A 22,266-nucleotide genomic window follows, 5' to 3' on the forward strand; every position below is an offset into this window, starting at 1 on the left:
GTAACCCTTCTAACCAGTCTGACTGCTACTGTGAACCTGTTTCAGACTCCTAGAGTTAGGAACTATAGTAACCCTTCTAACCAGACTGCTACTGTGAACCTTTTAACTGGTTACTCCAGTTGTCTGTTCAAGCCTTGCTGTTTCAGCACCATAGACAGCAGCATGACTTTAATTGTGTATCTTCTCATCGGAACCTATTAATCCACTGAGAACACTGTGGTTTCTTTCTGATCATGTCGGGTTCTAGCCTATGTTTCTGGCTTGAACATACTTATGCTTGACTGTCCCTCTACTAAACACATGAAGGAAGGCCTATGTCCATCATATTGGATATGACTCGAGATGACAGCAGAAGTACCCTAGCCCAATCCCCCCTCCACCACAGTGAGAGTCCATCTCTCTCGGTAGCACCGCCTCGGTATCTAAAATACTGCACAGCAGCAGCAGTCTCCATCTGTAGAGCTGTGAGATCAATCTGTGACATCCACCGTCCGAGCTATGCTCCCGCTACTACTACTACTACAGAATGCGCATGCGCACTGACAGCACCCAGCCGGTCGGGTGGAAGAAGTCGTATGCCGACGGATGTAATCTTGGCAGAGAATTCCCTCTTCTCCCTGGGCATACATGGTGAAACTGTGAGTATTTGGTTTCCCGATGGGTCCTGGTCTGGTCTGGTCGGGAGAAGAGCGGGCTAGGCGGGTTAAAACGGTCTGTCACGGTGGTTGTGCCGAGTGGTGGTAGAGGGCGATGGATGGATGGAGCTGTAAGCTTCGTAACGACTGCGTCTTTTTCTGTTCACTCTTCATCATGGCACTTTCTATTGATGTGATGTTGTGTTCTGGGCTGATGGTTATTCAACGGGTTCTCTGTGTTCGTCTCGCACAACAGCCTATGCCATGTAGATATCTATAGGTTTTATTCTGTAATACGAGTTGTGATTGAGTGACATCAGGATTTTTTTCCTGTACGGAATCCCCCCCTCCTCCTCTTCCTCCTCCTCCACCCCCATCCAGCTGGTGATGGTGAAGTCAGCCTACCGATATTCCTCGTATGTCAGTTCTTAATGAACCAACATACAAATCGTAAAGAGGCTGTTTGGTAATGCTACAAATATCCAAATATCATCCCCCATCTCCCTATTTTCCCTGGTCTGGGTCCATTTTACTAGCGAACATGCAGACACCACCCACTGGGCACATACTGGCTGAATCAACGTTGTTTCAATGCACTTTGCCAACGTATTGTGACGTGGAATCAATGTAAAAAAAATACATTGGTTTTAAAAAGTCATCAACCAGTGCTATTTTCATCTCATTTCAACCAGCGTTGTAAATTGGGGCAAAACTTCAATTTAATTAACATTGATGTAACAACCCGATTAAGTCAATCTAATTTCAACATAATCATCAGAACTATGTATACATTGAAAATTGCATTGAAAATTTCACACAGAAATGTAAAAAAGATTGTTTCAATGAACCTAAACACAGTAAACATTAGTGGTATATTGAAATAAAATGTGGAGCCACAGTCCTACATTTCCTGTCTGAACAGTGACTCCTACTGGTATATGAGCGGTAACAAATGTACCATCCAGATTAGAGCCGGGATGATAAACAAACCATTTTCAACACCGACCACACTGACCACTTATCGCAGGCATTTTGCTGATTTTGTTCATTATGATAAGAAGCCTATACTAGAGACATGTGAAGTTTAAAATGAAATAAGTTTGCTAATATGGGTGATTGTTAATGGGACAATGAATGGCTACAACCACCACATTAGTAGTAGTAGTTTCAAGGGTAGAAACAGTGGTCCAGGGTGTTCTAAAGCATTCTATTTACCGTATCAATTCAGGCAATTTAATGCAATATGGATTTTTGTCCATATCGACCAGCTCTAACCCAGATGCCTACCTCTGTGTACCCTGTTAACTTTGTAACCCATCTATGTTCGAGACAGTGGAGTTATCATTTAGACATTGTCTGTTGGTTAGGGATACTCACACAGTGCTTTTAACTTCCATATTTGACATACCTGATTACATTGTGAATGTTCATTTATACAGTAATTATTATCCAACACCTGGGATCTGAGCTCAAAACAACCTCTTGGTTTACAGCTTTCAGATATTCCTGCTCCACCACCATGTCTGTCAGTTAGCAGTCAATTTGACTGTTCTCTCATCATTGATTTGATTTACTTATTTCAACAATTGAATGGTTTTCTGTATTGTTGTCTAATGTTGGTGGGGCATGTTAACCTGTTTTAATGATACTCCTGAATCACCATGAGTGTACTTTTAACAGAGCTGAGACTGACTTCAAAGTGCATTCACCCTATTGATTACACCAATCAGGTTGTTTCAGATCTACACAAGTACCTAGGGAGGAGGGGGTAGGGTTTCTTCAGGAAAGGGCCTTTGATCAAATCAATGATAAGAATAGTCAGATGAACTAATACCTGAAACAGAGATCGGAGTACCGTGAACCAATGTTGGGAGTTCAAATCCCAGGTGAGGACATGCTGAATAATAATTACTTTATAAATGAACATCCACAATGTAATCATGTAAGTCAAATATGTAAGTTAAAACCGCTATGTTTAAAAAATAATGTTAAAAGCACTATATGTTAAAAATGAAATGTTAAAAACACTATGTTAAAACAGTGTGTGTGTATCCCTAACCTTGCCAACAGACAGAGAGCTATGAATGGATCAGTGGTTAACCAATCAGGGCCTTGATTGGCTCGGTAATGTGATGTGTAAAGATTTTTTCTTCGGACACCAATGTTCTTGCAACGTTCCAATGAAACATGTCTAGAACATTAATATAGTAGGTTCTGAGAACATGGTAACTATGTTCTGGCTAAGTTCTACTTCATATTAAGGGAATGGTCTCTTGAAAACATTCCATGCACATCACGGGAACATTCATATGAAAACCTCTTAAGAGACTCTTAATAAGGGAACTCTAAAGTTGGGGGAATGTTTGTTGTTAGCTGGGGTTGGGTTTATGTAGGCTACGTTGACATCTGATTTGCCCAACACCATCATGTTGCGCAAATCAAACTTTAAATGCACTTCAAATAAAGTTTGATTTGATGTAGTCCTATTCTTTAACTTGGATTTTTGGTTGAGATGGAGGCGTGAATCCAACATTTTAAAAACTTGTAGATTACATTTGAAATCAACCAACCATCCTTAATATACAAGACAATATCCAAAGGAAATTGTATTATTAATATCTTTGGCATCCTATTTATAGGGTGAATGATAACTACTTATAAGCTTCCAAAGATTGAATCAACCATGGATGAATGATAGCATATCTAGCGTCACGTTGAAATTATGGTATTGGGCAAATCACATGGCAATGTAGCCTACATAAACCCAACCTCATACAGCCTGTGTAAGAGAAGTTAAAGGAGTTCCTTTCCAATATTCAATGTTATTTAGGTAGTCCGCACAAATGAGGTTGGAGGCTGACCAATGTCTAAACGTGTTGGCATGATAGCTCAGCTGAAACGTACACAATTGTTTACAAAGCCAAGCAGGGTCTGTAGAGATAGGCATCTGGATGGCAGACTTGTTTTGAAGTGCATTACCCCTCATATACTATTAGGAGTCTCTGTTCAGAAAATACTGTGGCTTCTTACTTTATTTCAATATAGCTCTTTATTTAGATTTATGGCATGACATTGAAACAAGATCTAATCAAATATAAAATTCAACAATTTCAACAACCCGATATACAGTATATTGAAGATAGGATGAAAAAGAAGTGTAAAGTTTCTATGTGGAATTTTCAACGTATACAGTTGAAGTCGGAAGTTTACATCCACTCATGTTGGAGTCATTAACACTAGTTTACATCCACTCATGTTGGAGTCATTAACACTAGTTTACATACACTTAGGTTGGAGTCATTAAAACTAGTTTACATCCACTTAGGTTGGAGTCATTAAAATAAGTTTACATACACTTAGGTTGGAGTCATTAAAACTAGTTTACATACACTTAGGTTGGAGTCATTAAAACTAGTTTACATCCACTTAGGTTGGAGTCATTAACACTAGTTTACATACACTTAGGTTGGAGTCATTAAAACTAGTTTACATCCACTTAGGTTGGAGTCATTAAAACTAGTTTACATACACTTAGGTTGGAGTCATTAAAACTAGTTTACATACACTTAGGTTGGAGTCATTAAAACTAGTTTACATACACTCAGGTTGGAGTCATTAAAACTAGTTTACATACACTTAGCTTGGAGTCATTAAAACTAGTTTACATACACTCAGGTTGGAGTCATTAAAACTAGTTTACATCCACTTAGGTTGGAGTCATTAAAACTAGTTTACATCCACTCAGGTTGGAGTCATTAACACTAGTTTACATACACTTAGGTTGGAGTCATTAAAACTAGTTTACATCCACTTAGGTTGGAGTCATTAAAACTAGTTTACATCCACTTAGGTTGGAGTCATTAAAACTAGTTTACATACACTCAGGTTGGAGTCATTAACACTAGTTTACATACACTTAGGTTGGAGTCATTAAAACTAGTTTACATCCACTCAGGTTGGAGTCATTAACACTAGTTTACATCCACTTAGGTTGGAGTCATTAAAACTCGTTTACATACACTTAGGTTGGAGTCATTAAAACTCGTTTTTCAACCACTCCACAAATGTATTGTTAACAAACTAAAGTTTTGGCAAGTCAGTTAGGACATCTACTTTGTGCATAACACAAGTAATTTTTCCAACAATTGTTTGCAGACAGATTATTTCACTTATAAATCACTGTATCACAATTCCAGTGGGTCAGAAATGTACATACACAAAGTTGACTATGCCTTTGAACAGCTTGGAAAATTCCAGAAAATTATTTAATGGCTTTAGAAGCTTCTGATAGGCTAATTGTCATCATTGGAGGTGTACCTGTAGATGTATTTCAAGGCCTACCGTCAAACTCAGTGCCTCTGCTTGACATCATGGGAAAATCAAAAGAAATCAGCCAAGACCTCAGAAAAAAATTGTCGACCTCCACAAGTCTGGTTCATCCTTGGGAGAAATTTCCAATTGCCTGAAGGTACCACGTTCATCTGTACAAACAATAGTATGCAAGTATAAACACTATGGGACCACACAGCCATCCTTCCGCTCAGGAAGGAGACACGTTCTGTCTCCTAAAGATGAACGTACTTCGGTGCGAAAAGTGCAAATCAATCTCAGAAACACAGCAAAGGACCTTGTGAAGATGCTGGAGTAAACAGTTACAAAAGTATCAATATCCACAGTAAAACAAGTCCTATATCGACATAACCTGAAAGTCCGCTCAGGTATGAGGTGCAAATCAATCCCAGAAACACAGCAAAGGACCTTGTGAAGATGCTGGAGTAAACAGTTACAAAAGTATCTATATCCACAGTAAAATGAGTCCTATATCGACATAACCTGAAAGTCCGCTCAGCAAGGATGAAGCCACTGCTCCAAAACCGCCATAAAAAAATGTGGATTATGTGGATTATCCATTATGTGGATATATTGAAGCAACATCTCAAGGCATCAGTCAGGAATTTAAAGCTTAGTCGCAAATTAGTCTTTCAAATGGACAATGACCCCAAACATACTTCCATAGTTGTTGCAAAATGGCTTAAGGACAACCAAGTCAAGGTATTGGAGTGGCCATCACAAAGCCCTGACCTCAACCCTATAGAATATTTGTGGGCAGAACTGAAAAAGTGTGTGCGAGCAAGGAGGCCTACAAACCTGACTCAGTTACACCAGCTCTGTCAGGAGGAATGGGCCAAAATTCACCCAACTTATTGTGGGAAGCTTGTGGAAGGCTACACGAAAGCTTTGACCCAAGTTAAACAATTTAAAGGCAATGCTTTCAAATACTAATTGAGTGTATGTAAACTTCTGATCCACTGGGAATGTGATGAAAGAAATAAAAGCTTAAATAAATAATTATCTCTACTATTATTCTGACATTTCACATTCTTAAAATAAAGTAGTGATCCTAACTGACCTTATGAAATTAGTAACGTTACCTCGCTTGTCCGCGGTTATAAGGAATATACACAAATATATTATGCTCCATACACACAGTGAGCTACAGTAGAAACGGTATAACATAACACACAGAAACTATTATAACGTAATAAGGCACTTACTTTGATAGAAACACAGTCTGGATTTGAAGCTGGGTGTCTGTAGTGACACCTCTAGCACTGAGACACTGTGTCTTAGACAGCTGCGCCACTTGGGAGTCATAAGGCCAGGGTAGCGTCAAAATACAACACATGCTAATACTTCTCTGAAGCAATTAGCATTGTAGCTAGCTACCTAAGCATTGAATACACCACAAAGGTTATGAAATTAGTAACGTTACCTTTCGTGTCCATGGTTATAAGGAATATACACAAATATATTATGCTACAGTAGAAACGACATGCAGAAACTATTATAACGTAATAAGACACTTACTTTGATAGAAACGCACACATTTCCAAAGTTATTATTTGTTATGAAAACAACTATGACTGAGATGCAGGCAACAGACGGAAAATGTGAACAAGTGTGTGCAGGACAGGAGATGAGCAAATGTCTGCAGACTTGAATTGCACAAACAATTGGGAAGTGTTTGGGGAATTTTGTTCGGGTCAGAAATGTCTAAAAAATGAATTGGTCCAAAAGTAAAAGTAAAAATGAGTATTTTTATGTGAATGTAAAAGCTGTGTGTTGGTGGCAGGGAAGTCAGGCGCAGGAGAACAAACTTGTTATAAATGGAGTCGTTTAATCAGTGCTGACAGACCTCCAAAATATACAAAATATCAAAAGTGGGTACAAAACCCGTTGCACACCAACACATACCTCAACACATATAATAAAACAATCTCCGACAAGGACCCTTTTTTCCACACTATTGGTTAGAGCCTGTAAGAAAACATTTCACTGTTGTATTCGGCGCACGTGACAAATAAACTTTGATTTGATTTGATTTGACATGAGGGGATAACAGAGGGTTAAATACACAACATGTAATTGATGGGATTGGAACCAGGTGTGAAGGAAGACAAGAAAAACCAATAGAAAATGAAAAATGGATCAGTGATGGGTAGAAGGTCGGTGACGTCGACCTCCGGACACCACTTGAACAAGGAGAGGCACCGACTTTGGCGGAAGTCGTGACAGTACCCCCCGACCTCGGGGATGACCAGGAGGGCGAAGCGCAGGGCGATCCGGATGGAGACGGTGGAAATCTCGCAGCATAGAAGGATCCAACACGTCCTCCACCGGAACCCAGCATCTCTCCTCCGGACCATACACCTCCCAGTCCACGAGGTACTGAAGGCCCCTCGCCCGACATCTCGTATCCAGTACGGAGCGAACAGAGTACGCTGGGGCCCCCTCGATGTCCAGAGGGGGCGGAGGAACCTCCCGCACCTCAGACTCCTGGAGTGGACCAGTCACCACCGGCCTGAGGAGAGACACATGGAGCGAGGGGTTAATATGGTAATTGGGGGGAAGCTGTAACCTGTAACATACCTCGTTCACTCTCCTCAGGACTTTAAATGGCCCCACAAAATGCGGACCCAGCTTCTGACAGGGCAGGCGGATGGGCACATTTCGGGTCGAGAGCCAGACCCGGTCCCCCGGTGCATCACTGCGGTGACAGTCTGCGCCAACTTTCTGGCGCAGTACGGCGCGCTGAAGGTGGACATGGGCGGCCTCCCATGTTTCCACCGCGATCCGGAATCAGAATTGGGATTGGAACCAGGTGTGAAGGAAGACAAGACAAAAAATGGATCAGTGATGGCTAGAAGGTCGGTGACGTCAACCTCCGAACACCGCCCGAACAAGGAGAGGGACCGACTTCGGCGAAAGTCGTGACAGTGAATGAATTAGGCGGAACCCACCTCAATTCAAGCTGTTCTTAGAAAATAAAAAACTTGCTCGAAAATAATTTGAAATTGACAAGTTGAAAACAACCTATAAATAAAAACAGGCTGCGTGCCTTGGTTTGAGGGCAGCATGAATAAAATGTACTGTTGAGTAACAATCACATTCTGGAATGGAAGGAACGTTCTAACATCACGTGCATAAAAACTCACGCGACCGTTACAGATATTTGGAACTAACGCATGAAAGGGTTAAACATTTGTTTTCCCTCACCCATCCATACAAAATACCCCATAATGACAAAGTGAAAACCTCCAAACACTAAAACGTGATTGGAGGCCACATCACTAAAACGTGATTGGAGGCCACATCACTAAAACGTGATTGGAGGCCATCTCACTAAAACGTGATTGGAGGCCACCTCACTAAAACGTGATTGGAGGCCACATCACTAAAACGTGATTGGAGGCCACATCACTAAAACGTGATTGGAGGCCACCTCACTAAAACGTGATTGGAGGCCACCTCACTAAAACGTGATTGGAGGCCACATCACTAAAACGTGATTGGAGGCCACCTCACTAAAACGTGATTGGAGGCCACATCACTAAAACTTGATTGGAGACCACATCACTAAAACGTGATTGGAGACCACCTTTGGCCAATACATGATTTAGAAAGAAACACACGTCTATATACAGTGAGCTCCAAAAGGGTTGAGACAGGGACACATGTTTAGTTGTTTTGGCTCTGTACTCCAGCGCTTTGAAATGATACAATGACTCAAGTTGAGTATTTGGTCCATTATTCCCAGCACACAATGATGACATCAAGCTTGTGACTCTACACATTTGTTGGATGCATTTGCTGTTTGTTTAGGTTGTTTAGATTATTTTGTGACCAATAGAAATTAATGGTAAATAATGTATTGTGTCATTTTGGATTCACTTTTATTGTAAATAAGAATAGAATATGTTTCTATACACTTCTACATTAATGTGAATACTACCATGATAACGGATAGTGAGAAAGTTAGACACACAAATATCATACCCCCCAAAAAATGCTAACCTCCCCTGTTATAGTAATGGTGAGAGGTTAGCATGTCTTGGTGGTGTGATATAAAATGCTAACCTCCCCTGTTATTGTAATGGTGAGAGGTTAGCATGTCTTGGGGGTATGATATAAAATGCTAACCTCCCCTGTTTTGTAATGGTGAGAGGTTAGCATGTCTTGGGGGAATGATATAAAATGCCAATCTCCCCTGTTATTGTAATGGTGAGAGGTTAGCATGTCTTGGGGGTATGATATAAAATGCTAACCTCCCCTGTTATAGTAATGGTGAGAGGTTAGCATGTCTTGGGGGTATGATATAAAATGCTAACCTCTCCTGTTATAGTAATGGTGAGAGGTTAGCATGTCTTGGGGGTGTGATATAAACTGCTAACCTCCCCTGTTATTGTAATGGTGAGAGGTTAGCATGTCTTGGGGGTATGATATAAAATGCTAACCTCCCCTGTTATAGTAATGGTGAGAGGATAGCATGTCTTGGGGGTATGATATAAAATGCTAACCTCCCCTGTTATAGTAATGGGGAGAGGTTAGCATGTCTTGGAGGTATGATATAAAATGCTAACCTCCCCTGTTATAGTAATGGTGAGAGGTTAGCATGTCTTGGGGGTATGATATAAAATGCTAACCTCTCCTGTTATTGTAATGGTGAGAGGTTAGCATGTCTTAGGAGTATGATATTTGTGCATCTGTAACTTCCTCACTCATCATTATTCACGATTCATTCAGGATTACCTGTAACCATGGTAGCATTCACATTAATGTACGTAGAAGTGTTTAGAAACATTATACTCTTATTTACAATACAAATTACAAAAGAATTACAATTAATTATACTGAGCTAAAATATAATGCAACATGCAACAATTTCATTGATTTTACAGTTCAAATTAGGAAATCAGTCAATTGATATAAATTCATTTATTAGGTTGTAATTTAGCTCCCGAGTGGCGCAGCAGTCTAAGGCCCTGCATCTCAGTGCTGTAGGTGTCACTACAGACCCTGGTTTGATCCCAGGCTGTATCACAACCGACCGTGATCGGGAGTCCCATAGGGCGTCGTCCGGGTTAGGGGAGGGTTTGGCTGGGGTAGGCCGTCATAGTTAAGAACAATTTCGTATTTACAGACTTGCCAAGGTTAAATAAAGGTTAAATAAAACCATCTATGGATTTCACAATGGGCCTCGGGATTTTGTCACTGTATTTTTGTACACTGAAAGGGATGTTAACATTTGTGTGCATAACATTTGAGATAAATAATCTTTGTGCGTATGGAACATTTCTGCGAGCTGTGGACCAATACTTTACATGTTGCGTTTATATTTTAGTTCAGTGTATTTCCCATTAATTTCTATTGGGCACAAAATAAACTCAAACACAACCAAAACAAACAGCAAATACATCTAACAAATGTGTAGAGTCACAAGCTTGATGTAGTCACCATTTGCTATGAATATGGGACCAAATACTTAACTTTTCACTACTTTAATACACATAAGTGAATTTGTCCCAATACTTTTGTTCCCCTAAAATGGAGCCAATATGTACAAAACGTTGTGTAATTTCGAAACGGTTCACCCAATATGGATGAAAATATCCTCTATATTATAGTTGACAGCCTGCCCTTTATCCTCATAATCATTGTATCATTTCAAATTCAAAGTGCTGGAGGCCAAAACAACACGTCTCACTGTCCCAATACTGTTGGAGTCCACTATAGGGTCCCAACAGAGCGTGTCATAGCAGAAACTATACCATGAAGGAACCGTCCGTAGATGTTGTAGCGACATTATCAGGACCATACAGTAGAGCACTGATGGAGCTCTAGCTTTGTGTTACACATATTGCAAGGCCAGATTGGTTGTAGTATTACTGATGCTGTTTCAAAGACTAATACTGTATAATAGAAACCTAGTCTTAGTTCATTTGCATGTCATCACATGACTGTTATTACAATATTATGCAGCATATTATCCTCCTCTGTCTGTCTGTCCTCAGCCCCATGGGATCAGCCTTGTCTGTCTGTCTGCCTGTCTATCCTCAGCCCCATGGGATCAGCCTTGTCTGTCTGTCTGTCCTCAGCCCCATGGGATCAGCCTTGTCTGTCTGTCTGTCTGTCCTCAGCCCCATGGGATCAGCCTTGTCTGTCTGTCTGTCCTCAGCCCCATGGGATCAGCCTTGTCTGTCTGTCTGTCTGTCCTCAGCCCCATGGGATCAGCCTTGTCTGTCTGTCTGTCCTCAGCCCCATGGGATCAGCCTTGTCTGTCTGTCTGTCTGTCTGTCCTCAGCCTCATGGGATCAGCCTTGTCTGTCTGTCTGTCTGTCTGTCTGTCTGTCTGTCTGTCTGTCTTAGCCCCATAGAATCAGCCCTGTCTGTCTGTCCCACTCCTCTGTGTGTCCCTCTAGCCAATGGGATCTAACCCTCTCTGTCTCTTTGTCCTCCAGCCAACGGGATCTAACCATGTGTGTCCCGCCAGCCAATGGGATCTAACCCTCTGTCTCTATGTCCTTCCAGCCAATGGGATCTAACTCTCTGTGTCTCTATGTCCCTCCAGCCCATGGGCTCTAACCCTCTGTATCTCTGTGTCCCTCCAGCCCATGGGCTCTAACCCTCTGTATCTCTGTGTCCCTCCAGCCCATGGGCTGTAACTCTCTGTATCTCTGTGTCCCTCCAGCCCATGGGCTCTAACCCTCTGTATCTCTGTGTCCCTCCAGCCCATGGGCTCTAACCCTCTGTATCTCTGTGTCCCTCCAGCCCATGGGCTCTAACCCTCTGTATCTCTGTGTCCCTCCAGCCCATGGGTTCTAACTCTCTGTATCTCTGTGTCCCTCCAGCCCATGGGTTCTAACTCTCTGTATCTCTGTGTCCCTCCAGCCCATGGGTTCTAACTCTCTGTATCTCTGTGTCCCTCCAGCCCATGGGCTGTAACTCTCTGTATCTCTGTGTCCCTCCAGCCCATGGGATCAGAGCGTATGGAGATGCGAAAGCGTCAGATGTCGGTGCAGCAGGAGTCGATGGCGGGTGGCACGACACCGACCCAGCAGGACCCTAACCAGAGCCAGAACCAGGGGAACCAGAACCAGGGGAATCAGAGCCAGGTGAACCAGAGAGGGAACAACGCCTGTTGCTTCTGCTGGTGCTGCTGCTGTAGCTGTTCCTGGTACGAACAGTATGGATTCATCCCAGACAGCACCTGGTTTGCTTTATAGTGCACTACTTTTGATTAAAATCCTATGGGGAATAGGGTGCCATTGGGACGCAAACTCTGTCATGCACTTCTAGTAGTGTGTCACACACCCAGCATTGTTCCACACAGCACCCTACATCACACAGCACCCTACATCACACAGCACCATTCATCACATAGCACCCTTCAGTAAAGTACCATTCATCACACAGCACCCTTCATCACACAGCACCCTACATCACACAGCACCATTCATCACACAGCACCCTTCAGTACAGTACCATTCATCACACAGCACCCTTCATCACACAGCACCATTCATCACACAGCACCCTTCATCACACAGCACCATTCATCACACAGCAACATTCATCACACAGCACCATTCATCACACAGCACCCTTCACCACACAGCACCATTCATCACACAGCACCCTTCACCACACAGCACCCTTCACCACACAGCACCCTTCACCACACAGCACCATTCATCACATAGCACCCTCCATCACACAGCACCCTACATCACACAGCACCCTACATCACACAGCACCCTACATCACACAGCACCATTCATCACACAGCACCATCCATCACACAGCACCCTTCATCACACAGCACCCTTCATCACACAGCACCCTTCATCACACAGCACCATTCATCACACAGCACCCTACATCACACAGCACCCTACATCACACAACACCCTCCAGGATATCACTCTACATCACACAGCACCCTTCATCACACAGCACCCTACATCACACAGCACCCTTCATCACAGAGCACCCTTCATCACACAGCACCCTACATCACACAGCACCATTCATCACACAACACCCTACATCACACAGCACCCTACATCACACAACGCCCTCCAGGATATCACTCTACATCACACAGCACCCTACATCACACACCAGCCTTCAGTACATCACCCTACATCTACACAGCACCCTACAGTACGTCACCCTACATCTACACAGCACCCTACAGTACATAACCCTACAGTACATCATCCTACAGTACACCACCCTACATCTACACAGCACCCTACAGTACATCATCCTACAGCTACACAGCACCCTACAGAACATCATCCTACAGTACATCATCCTACAGTACATCACCCTACAGTACATCACCCTACAGTACATCCCCCTACAGTACAGCACCCTACAGTACAGCACCCTACAGAACATCCCCCTACAGTACATCACCCTACAGTACATCCCCCTACAGTACATCCCCCTACAGTACAGCACCCTACAGTACAGCACCCTACAGTACATCACCCTGCAGTACATCACCCTATAGTACATCCCCCTACAGTACATCCCCCTACAGTACAGCACCCTATAGTACATCACCCTACAGTACAGCACCCTACATCACACAGCACCCTACAGTACATAACCCTACCCTTATGTACTGTAGGGTGCTGTGTGATGTAGGGTGCTGTACTGTAGGGTGCTGTGTAGAGGAAGGGTGCTGTGTGATGAAGTGTGCTATGAAGGGTGCTGTGTGACGTAGTGTGCTGTGTAGGTGTATGGTGCTGTACTGTAGGGTGCTGTACTGTAGGGTGCTGTGTAGATGTAAGGTGATGTACTGTAGGGGGATGTACTGTAAGGTGATTTACTGTAGTGTATTGTAGGGGGATGTACTGTAGGGTGATGTACTATAGGGTGGCAGCTAGCCTAGTGGTTAGAGCGTTGGACTAGTAACCGAAAGGTTGCAAGATCGAATCCCCGAGCTGACAAGGTAGAAATCTGTCTTTCTGCCCCTGAAAAAGGCAGTTAACCTACCGTTCCTAGGCCTTCATTGAAAATAAGAATTTGTTCTTCACTGACTTGCCTAGTTAAATACATGTAAACAATTAGGAATCATACAGCACCCTAATGTACTACAGTATATCACACAGTACATCATCCTACAGTACATCACCCTACAGTAGATCACCCTACAATACGTCATCCTACAGTACGTCACCCTACAGTAGATCACCCTACAATACGTCACCCTACAGTACGTCACCCTACAATACGTCATCCTACAGTAGATCACCCTACAATACGTCATCCTACAGTAGATACCCTACAGTACGTCACCCTACAGTACATCCCCCTACAATACACTACAGTACATCCCCCTACAATACACTACAGTACATCCCCTACACTACAGTACATCCCTTACAATACACTACAGTATATCCCCCTACAATACACTACAGTATATCCCCCTACAATACACTACAGTACATCCCCCTACAATACTCTACAGTACAGCACCGTTCGTCTACACATCACCCTATAGTACAGCACTCTACACATCACCCTATAGTACAGCACTGTTCATCTACACATCACCCTATAGTACAGCACTCTACACATCACCCTATAGTACAGCACTCAGTACATCACTGTTCATCTACACATCACCCTATAGTACAGCACTGTTCATCTACATATCACCCTATAGTACAACACTGTTCATCTACACACCACCCTATAGTACAGCACTCTACACATCACTGTTCATCTACACATCACCCTATAGTACAGCACTGTTCATCTAGACATCACACTATAGTACAGCACTCTGCACAGCACCGTTCATCTACACATCACCCTATAGTACAGCACTGTTCATCTACACATCACCCTATAGTACAGCACTCTACACATCACCATTCATCTACACATCACCCTATAGTACAGCACCGTTCATCTACACATCACCCTATAGTACAGCACTCTACACATCACCCTACAGTACATCACTGTTCATCTACACATCACCCTATAGTACAGCACTCTACACAGCACCATTCATCTACACATCACCCTATAGTACAGCACTCTACACAGCACCATTCATCTACACATCACCCTACAGTACATCACTGTTCATCTACACATCACCCTATAGTACAGCACTCTACACATCACCCTACAGTACATCACTGTTCATCTACACATCACCCTATAGTACAGCACACTACACATCACCCTACAGTACATCACTGTTCATCTACACATCACCCTATAGTACAGCACTCTACACAGCACCATTCATCTACACATCACCCTATAGTACAGCACCGTTCATCTACACATCACCCTATAGTACAGCACTCTACACATCACCCTACAGAACATCACTGTTCATCTACACATCACCCTATAGTACAGCACTCTACACAGCACCCTACAGTACATCACTGTTCATCTACACATCACCCTATAGTACAGCACTCTACACATCACCCAACAGTACATCACTGTTCATCTACACATCACCCTATATTACAGCACTCTACACATCACCCTACAGTACATCACTGTTCATCTACACATCACCCTATAGTACAGCACTGTTCATCTACACACCACCCTATAGTACAGCACTCTACACAGCACCATTCATCTACACATCACCATTCATCTACACATCACCCTATAGTACAGCACCGTTCATCTACACATCACCCTATAGTACAGCACTCTACACATCACCCTATAGTACATCACTGTTCATCTACACATCACCCTATAGTACAGCACTCTACACAGCACCATTCAGCTACACATCACCCTATAGTACAGCACTCTACACAGCACCGTTCACCTACACATCACCCTATAGTACAGCACTGTTCATCTACACATCACCCTATAGTACAGCACTTTACACAGCACCGTTCATCTACACATCACCCTATAGTACAGTACCATTCATCTACACATCACCCTATAGTACAGAACTCTACACAGCACCATTCATCTACATATCACCCTATAGTACAGCACCGTTCATCTACATATCACCCTATAGTTCATCATCAATAAGCATAAGAATGCTCCATTCAAGAAATGTAGAACCAGGAACAGATATAGCCCTTGGTTCTCTCCAGACCTGACTGCCCTTGACCAGCACAAAAACATCCTATGGCGTTCTGCATTAGCATCGAACAGCCCCCGTGATATGCAACTTTTCAGGGACGCTAGAATCCAATATACACAGGCAGTTAGAAAAGCCAAGGCTAACTTTTTAAAGATTTTTCCTGCAACACAAATTCAAAAAAGTTTTGGGACACTGTAAAGTACATGGAGAATAAGAACACCTCCTCCCAGCTGCCCACTGCACTGAGGATAGGAAACACTGTCACCACTGATAAATCCACTATAATTGAGAATTCCAATAAGCCTTTTTCTACGGCTGGCCATGCTTTCCACCTGGCTACCCCTACCCCGGTTAACAGGACTGCACCCCCCACAGCAACTTGCCCAAACCTTCCCCATTTCTCCTTCTCCCAAATCCAGTCAGCTGATGAAAGAGCTGCAAAATATGGACCCCTACAAATCTAAAATTATCTGCAGAAATGGTTGCAACCCCTATTACCAGCCTGTTCAACCTCTCTTTTGTGTCGTCTGAGATTCCCAAAGATTGGAAAACAGCTGCGGTCATCCCCCTCTTCAAAGGGGGGGACACTCTTGACCCAAACTGCTACAGACCTATATCTATCCTACCCTGCCTTTCTAAGGTCTTCGAAAGCCAAGTCGTCAACAAACAGATTACCGACCATTTCGAATCCCACCATACCTTCTCCCCTATGCAATCTGGTTTCAGAGCTGGTCATGGGTGCACCTCAGCCACACCTCAAGGTCCTAAACGATATCTTAACTGCCATCGATAAGAGACAATACTGTGCAGCCGTATTCATTGATCTGGCCAAGGCTTTCGACTGTCAATCACCACATCCTCATCGGCAGACTCGATAGCCTTGGTTTCTCAAATGATTGCCTCGCCTGGTTCACCAACTAGTTAGAGAGAGTAGAGATAGAGTTCAGTGTGTCAAATCGGAGGGCCTGTTGTCCGGGCCTCTGGCTGTCTCTATGGGGGTGCCTCAGGGTTCAATTCTTGGACCGACTCTCTTCTCTGTATACATCAATGGTGTCGCTCTTGCTGCTGGTGAGTCTCTGATCCACCTCTACGCAGACGACACCATTCTGTATACTTCTGGCCCTTCTTTGGACACTGTATTAACAACACTCCAGACGAATGTCAATGCCATACAACTCTCCTTCCGTGGCCTCCAATTGCTCTAAAATACAAGTAAAACTAAATGCACCTACCGATCTTCGACTTCGACGATGTCATTTACAAATTAGCCTCCAATACCCTACTCAATACATTGGATGCAGTCTATCACAGTGCCATCCGTTTTGTCACCAAAGCCCCATATACTACCCATCGCTGCGACCTGCACGCTCTCGTTGGCTGGCTCTCGCCTCATACTCGTCGACAAACCCACTGGTTCCAGATCATCTACAAGACCCTGCTAGGTAAAGTCCCCCCTTATCTCAGCTCGCTGGTCACCATAGCAGCACCCACTCGTAGCACACGCTCCAGCAGGTATATCTCACTGGTCATCCCCAAAACCAATTCTTCCTTTGGCCGCCTCTCCTTCCAGTTCTCTGCTGCCAATGATTGGAACGAACTACAAAAATCTCTGAAACTGGAAACACTTATCTCCCTCACTAGCTTTAAGCACCAGCTGTCAGAGCATCTCACAGATTACTGCACCTGTACATAGCCCATCTATAATTTAGCCCAAACAACTACCTCTCCCCCTACTGTATTTATTTATTTAGCTCCTTTGCACCCCATTATTTCTCTCTACTTTGCACATTCTTCCACTGCAAATCTACCATTCCAGTGTTTTTCTTGCTATATTGTATTTACTTCGCCACCATGGCCTTTTTTTTGCCTTTACCTCCCTTATCTCACCCCATTTGCTCACATTGTATATAGACTTATTTTTCTACTGTATTATTGACTGTATGTTTGTTTTACTCCATGTGTAACTCTGTGTTGTTGTATGTGTCAAACTGCTTTGCTTTATCTTGGCCAGGTCGCAATTGTAAATGAGAACTTGTTCTCAACTTGCCTACCTGGTTAAATAAAGGTGAAAAATAAATAAATAATCACACAGCACCCTAATGTACATCCCCCTACAATACACTACAGTACATCATCCTACAATACACTACAGTACATCATCCTACAGTACATAGGATCATCTACACAGCACCCTTCATCTACACAGCACCCTTCATCTACACAGCACCCTTCATCCACACAGCACCCTTCATCTACACATCACCCTACAGTATATCCCCCTACAATACACTACACTACAGTACATCACCCTACAGTACATCATCACACAGTTGATTGGATGTGCATCATTATGAGGTTGATAGGGTCAGTGATGACATGTGTAACCTCCTGACTGGTACATCATATATATTCACTCCTAGATGTCGTCTGAGCTCTGTCCTGTTGCCCATCGTTCTCTCCTATAGGAACGAGGAGCGTGAGGAGAGGAACCGGCGGGCATCCTACGACCTCAAGGCTGAGGGAACGGCCGACTGTGAGGACAGGTTAGTCACAGCAGTATTCCTGTGTAGAGAATGTTAAAGATGAGTTCTGTTGAGTTGCTCACCTCCAGTCCTGCATTAGTACATTGGATAACTGATCAAGGGCTTAATGGCTAGCAGTGTGTTAGTGCCTGGTGTTGGTGAAACGGTGTCAGCCCCTGTAAGTCCAGTGTGTTAGTACCTGGTGTTGGTGAAACGGTGTCAGCCCCTGTAAGTCCAGTGTGTTAGTACCTGGTGTTGGTGAAACGGTGTCAGCCCCTGTAAGCCCAGTGTGTTAGTGCCTGGTGTTGGTGAAATGGTGTCAGCCCCTGTAAGTCCAGTGTGTTAGTGCCTGGTGTTGGTGAAACGGTGTCAGCCCCTGTAAGTCCAGTGTGTTAGTACCTGGTGTTGGTGAAATGGTGTCAGCCCCTGTAAGTCCAGTGTGTTAGTGCCTGGTGTTGGTGAAACGGTGTCAGCCCCTGTAAGTCCAGTGTGTTAGTACCTGGTGTTGGTGAAACGGTGTCAGCCCCTGTAAGCCCAGTGTGTTAGTGCCTGGTGTTGGTGAAATGGTGTCAGCCCCTGTAAGTCCAGTGTGTTAGTGCCTGGTGTTGGTGAAACGGTGTCAGCCCCTGTAAGTCCAGTGTGTTAGTACCTGGTGTTGGTGAAATGGTGTCAGCCCCTGTAAGTCCAGTGTGTTAGTGCCTGGTGTTGGTGAAATGGTGTCAGCCCCTGTAAGTCCAGTGTGTTAGTACCTGGTGTTGGTGAAACGGTGTCAGCCCCTGTAAGTCCAGTGTGTTAGTGCCTGGTGTTGGTGAAACGGTGTCAGCCCCTGTAAGTCCAGTGTGTTAGTGCCTTACCTGGTGCCTGCTGTTCTTCTCTGATTGGCATGTGTTCTCTGCAGCCCCCCTCCCACTCTGGAGGAGGTCCGTTCCTGGGCCCAGTCGTTTGACCGACTGATGTCGTGCGCTGCTGGCCGAGTGGCGTTTAGGTTGTTCCTGTGTACAGAGTTCAGTGAGGAGAACATGTTGTTCTGGCTGGCTTGTGAGGAGTTCACCAAGGAAACCAACAAGACCTCCATTGAGGAGAAGGCACGGGTCATCTACGAGGACTACGTCTCCATCCTCTCACCCAAAGAGGTGAGTAAAGACTTCTCCTCCTTCTTCTTCATGTGATATTATATGTATCTAGTCTTTTCATGCTGTGTTTCCCCAGGTGAGTCTGGACTCCCGTGTTCGGGAGGTGATCAACAAGAACATGTTGGAGCCGTCGTCCCAGACCTTCGTTGATGCTCAGGTGCAGATCTACACGCTGATGCAAAGAGACTCCTACCCCCGATACATGAACTCCCCCGCCTACAAGAACCTGCTCAACTCCCTCTCAGAGCAGGCCCCTGAGTCCTAACTCAGCACTGTCAAGCAGGCCCCTTAGTCCTAACTCAGCACTCTCAGAGCAGGCCCCTGAGTCCTAACTCAGCACTCTCAGAGCAGGCCCCCGAGTCCTAACTCAGCACTCTCAGAGCAGGCCCCCGAGGCTTAACTCAGCACTCTCAGAGCAGGCCCCTGAGTCCTAACTCAGCACTCTCAGAGCAGGCCCCTGAGTCCTAACTCAGCACTCTCAGAGCAGGCCCCTGAGTCCTAACTCAGCAATCTCAGAGTAGGTCTCCGAGTCCTAAGTCAACACTCTTTGTTCTAGAGTCTTAGGTGACAATAAACCTGGGATCGTCTCTCTTTTCTCATTTCCATTTGGTTTGAATGTTAGTGAAGAGAAGGGGTGGCCAACCTTCCTCCTGGAGAGCTATTAGGTGTGCTATAACTGCCTGCACACCCAGTAGCTCTCCAGGAGTGTAGAGGATGTGAAGCGGGCCTCTGACCTGACCTAGCGCTGTCCCCATGACCTGGCTCCGCGCTACAGAGATGTCACCTGACTAAAGACACTCAGGGTTTTACTGTCCGAGAAGTCTACTCGCCTAGGGCTATACTATTCTGAAGGCTCTATTCTACTGGGCTCAGCTCCTCTGAGGGTGAGGGCTCTACTCTCCCGAGGGCTCTACTCCCCAAGGGCTCTATTCCACCTAGGTCTCTACTATCCTTAGGGTTCTACTCTACCTAGAGCTCTACTGTCCTGAGGGTTCTACTCCACCTAGGTCTCTACTGTCCTGAGGGTTCTACTCCACCTAGGGCTCTACTGTTCTGAGGGTTCTACTCTTCTGAAGGCTGTACTCCCCTGAGGGTGAGGGTTCTACTCCACCTAAGGCTCTACGGTCCCAGCTCTCTATTCCACAGCGGCTCTACTCCCTTAAGGCTCCATTCCCCCCAGGACTCTACTCCCTTAAGGCTCCATTCCCCCCAGGGCTCTACTCCCTTAAGGCTCCATTCCCCCCAGGGCTCTACTCCCTTAAGGCTCCATTCCCCCCAGGGCTCTACTCCCTTAAGGCTCCATTCCCCCCAGGGCTCTACTCCCTTAAGGCTCCATTCCTCCCAGGCCTCTACTCCCTTAAGGCTCCATTCCCTCCAGGGCTCTGCTCCCTTAAGGCTCCATTCCCCCCAGGGCTCTACTCCACACCACCATTACTGCTCCAGATCAACACACTCCAAAGGAATATATAGTTTTAGAAAAAAATAATCTACATTTTATTTGTGTACAAGTTATTTTATTGTGTGTTATGATTGTTTATTATTTGTATAATTGTTTGGACGGGCAAATGATGCCTACTTGTGGGCAATATTATATATATTTATGCGTTTGTAAATAGACAAAAGGGAATTGTGGGTAAACTGCATATGAGAATCAAGTGGGTCTCCCAATTGACACCCTTGATTCACTATATAGTGCACTGCCTAATGGGCCCTGGTCTAAAGTAGTGAACTATATAGGCAATAGGGTGCAGTTTGGGACCCAAGTCAAATCTACGTTATACATTTATTTCCTCCAAAATGGCTCCCTATCCCCTACATAGAGCACTACTACATTATAATCTATGGGAATAATCAAATCAAATTATATTCGTCACATGCTTCGTAAACTGGTGTAGACTAACAGTGAAATGCTTCCCCACAATGCAGAGAGAGAAAATAGAAAAATAATAGAAAAGATAACAATAATAAAAGTAATAGTAAATACACAATAAGTAACGATAGATAACTTGGCTATATACACAGGGTACCAGTACCAAGTCAATGAGTAACGAGGCTATATACACGGGGTAGTGTGCAGGGGTACGAGGTAGTCGAGGTAGATATGTACATGTAGGTAGGGATAAAGTGACTAGGCAACAGGATAGATAATAAACAACAGCAGCGTATATGATGAGTAAAAAAAAAAGTGTTTGCAAAAAGGGTCAATGCAGATAGTTAAATAGTTAACCAGTAGCTACCCAGACTAACAATCTTATGGCTTGAAGGTAGAAGCTGTTCAGGGTCCTGTTGGTTCCAGACTTGGTGCATCGGTAGCGCTTGCCATGCGGCAGCAGAGAGAAAAGTCTATGTAGCTGTAGTGTTTGACAATTTGTAGGGCCTTCTTCTGACACCGCCTGGTATAGAGGCCCTGGATGACAGGAAGCTTGGCCCCAGTGATGTACTGGGCCGTACCCACTACCCTCTGTAGCACCTTACGGTCGGATATCAAGCAGCTGCCATTCCAGGTGGTGATGCAACCGGGCAGGATG

General features: G+C 44.3%; 1 protein-coding gene across 1 annotated transcript; it reads left to right on the forward strand.

Moving 5' to 3' along the window:
- Positions 1–557: 557 nt before the first annotated feature.
- rgs20 (regulator of G protein signaling 20) lies at positions 558–21,640 on the forward strand. Its single transcript, XM_036986799.1, has 5 exons — positions 558–638; positions 11,945–12,150; positions 18,549–18,626; positions 19,504–19,738; positions 19,815–21,640. Exons 1-5 carry the CDS (start codon positions 576–578, stop codon positions 20,001–20,003), a joined length of 771 nt encoding a protein of 256 aa, XP_036842694.1. The 5' UTR covers positions 558–575; the 3' UTR covers positions 20,004–21,640.
- The last annotated feature ends 626 nt before the right edge of the window (positions 21,641–22,266 follow it).

Source organism: Oncorhynchus mykiss, chromosome 8, assembly GCF_013265735.2.
Source record: "Oncorhynchus mykiss isolate Arlee chromosome 8, USDA_OmykA_1.1, whole genome shotgun sequence".
NCBI lineage: Eukaryota > Metazoa > Chordata > Actinopteri > Salmoniformes > Salmonidae > Oncorhynchus > Oncorhynchus mykiss.

Bases quoted from the DNA above. Each gene is read 5' to 3' on its own strand.
- rgs20 (XM_036986799.1), top strand. From the start codon at position 576: ATGCCGACGGATGTAATCTTGGCAGAGAATTCCCTCTTCTCCCTGGGC. The intron at 639-11,944 runs GTGAGTATTTGG...GTGTCCCTCCAG, and splicing joins TGGGCATACATGGTGAAACT to CCCATGGGATCAGAGCGTAT. The intron at 18,627-19,503 runs GTTAGTCACAGC...TGTTCTCTGCAG, and splicing joins ACGGCCGACTGTGAGGACAG to CCCCCCTCCCACTCTGGAGG.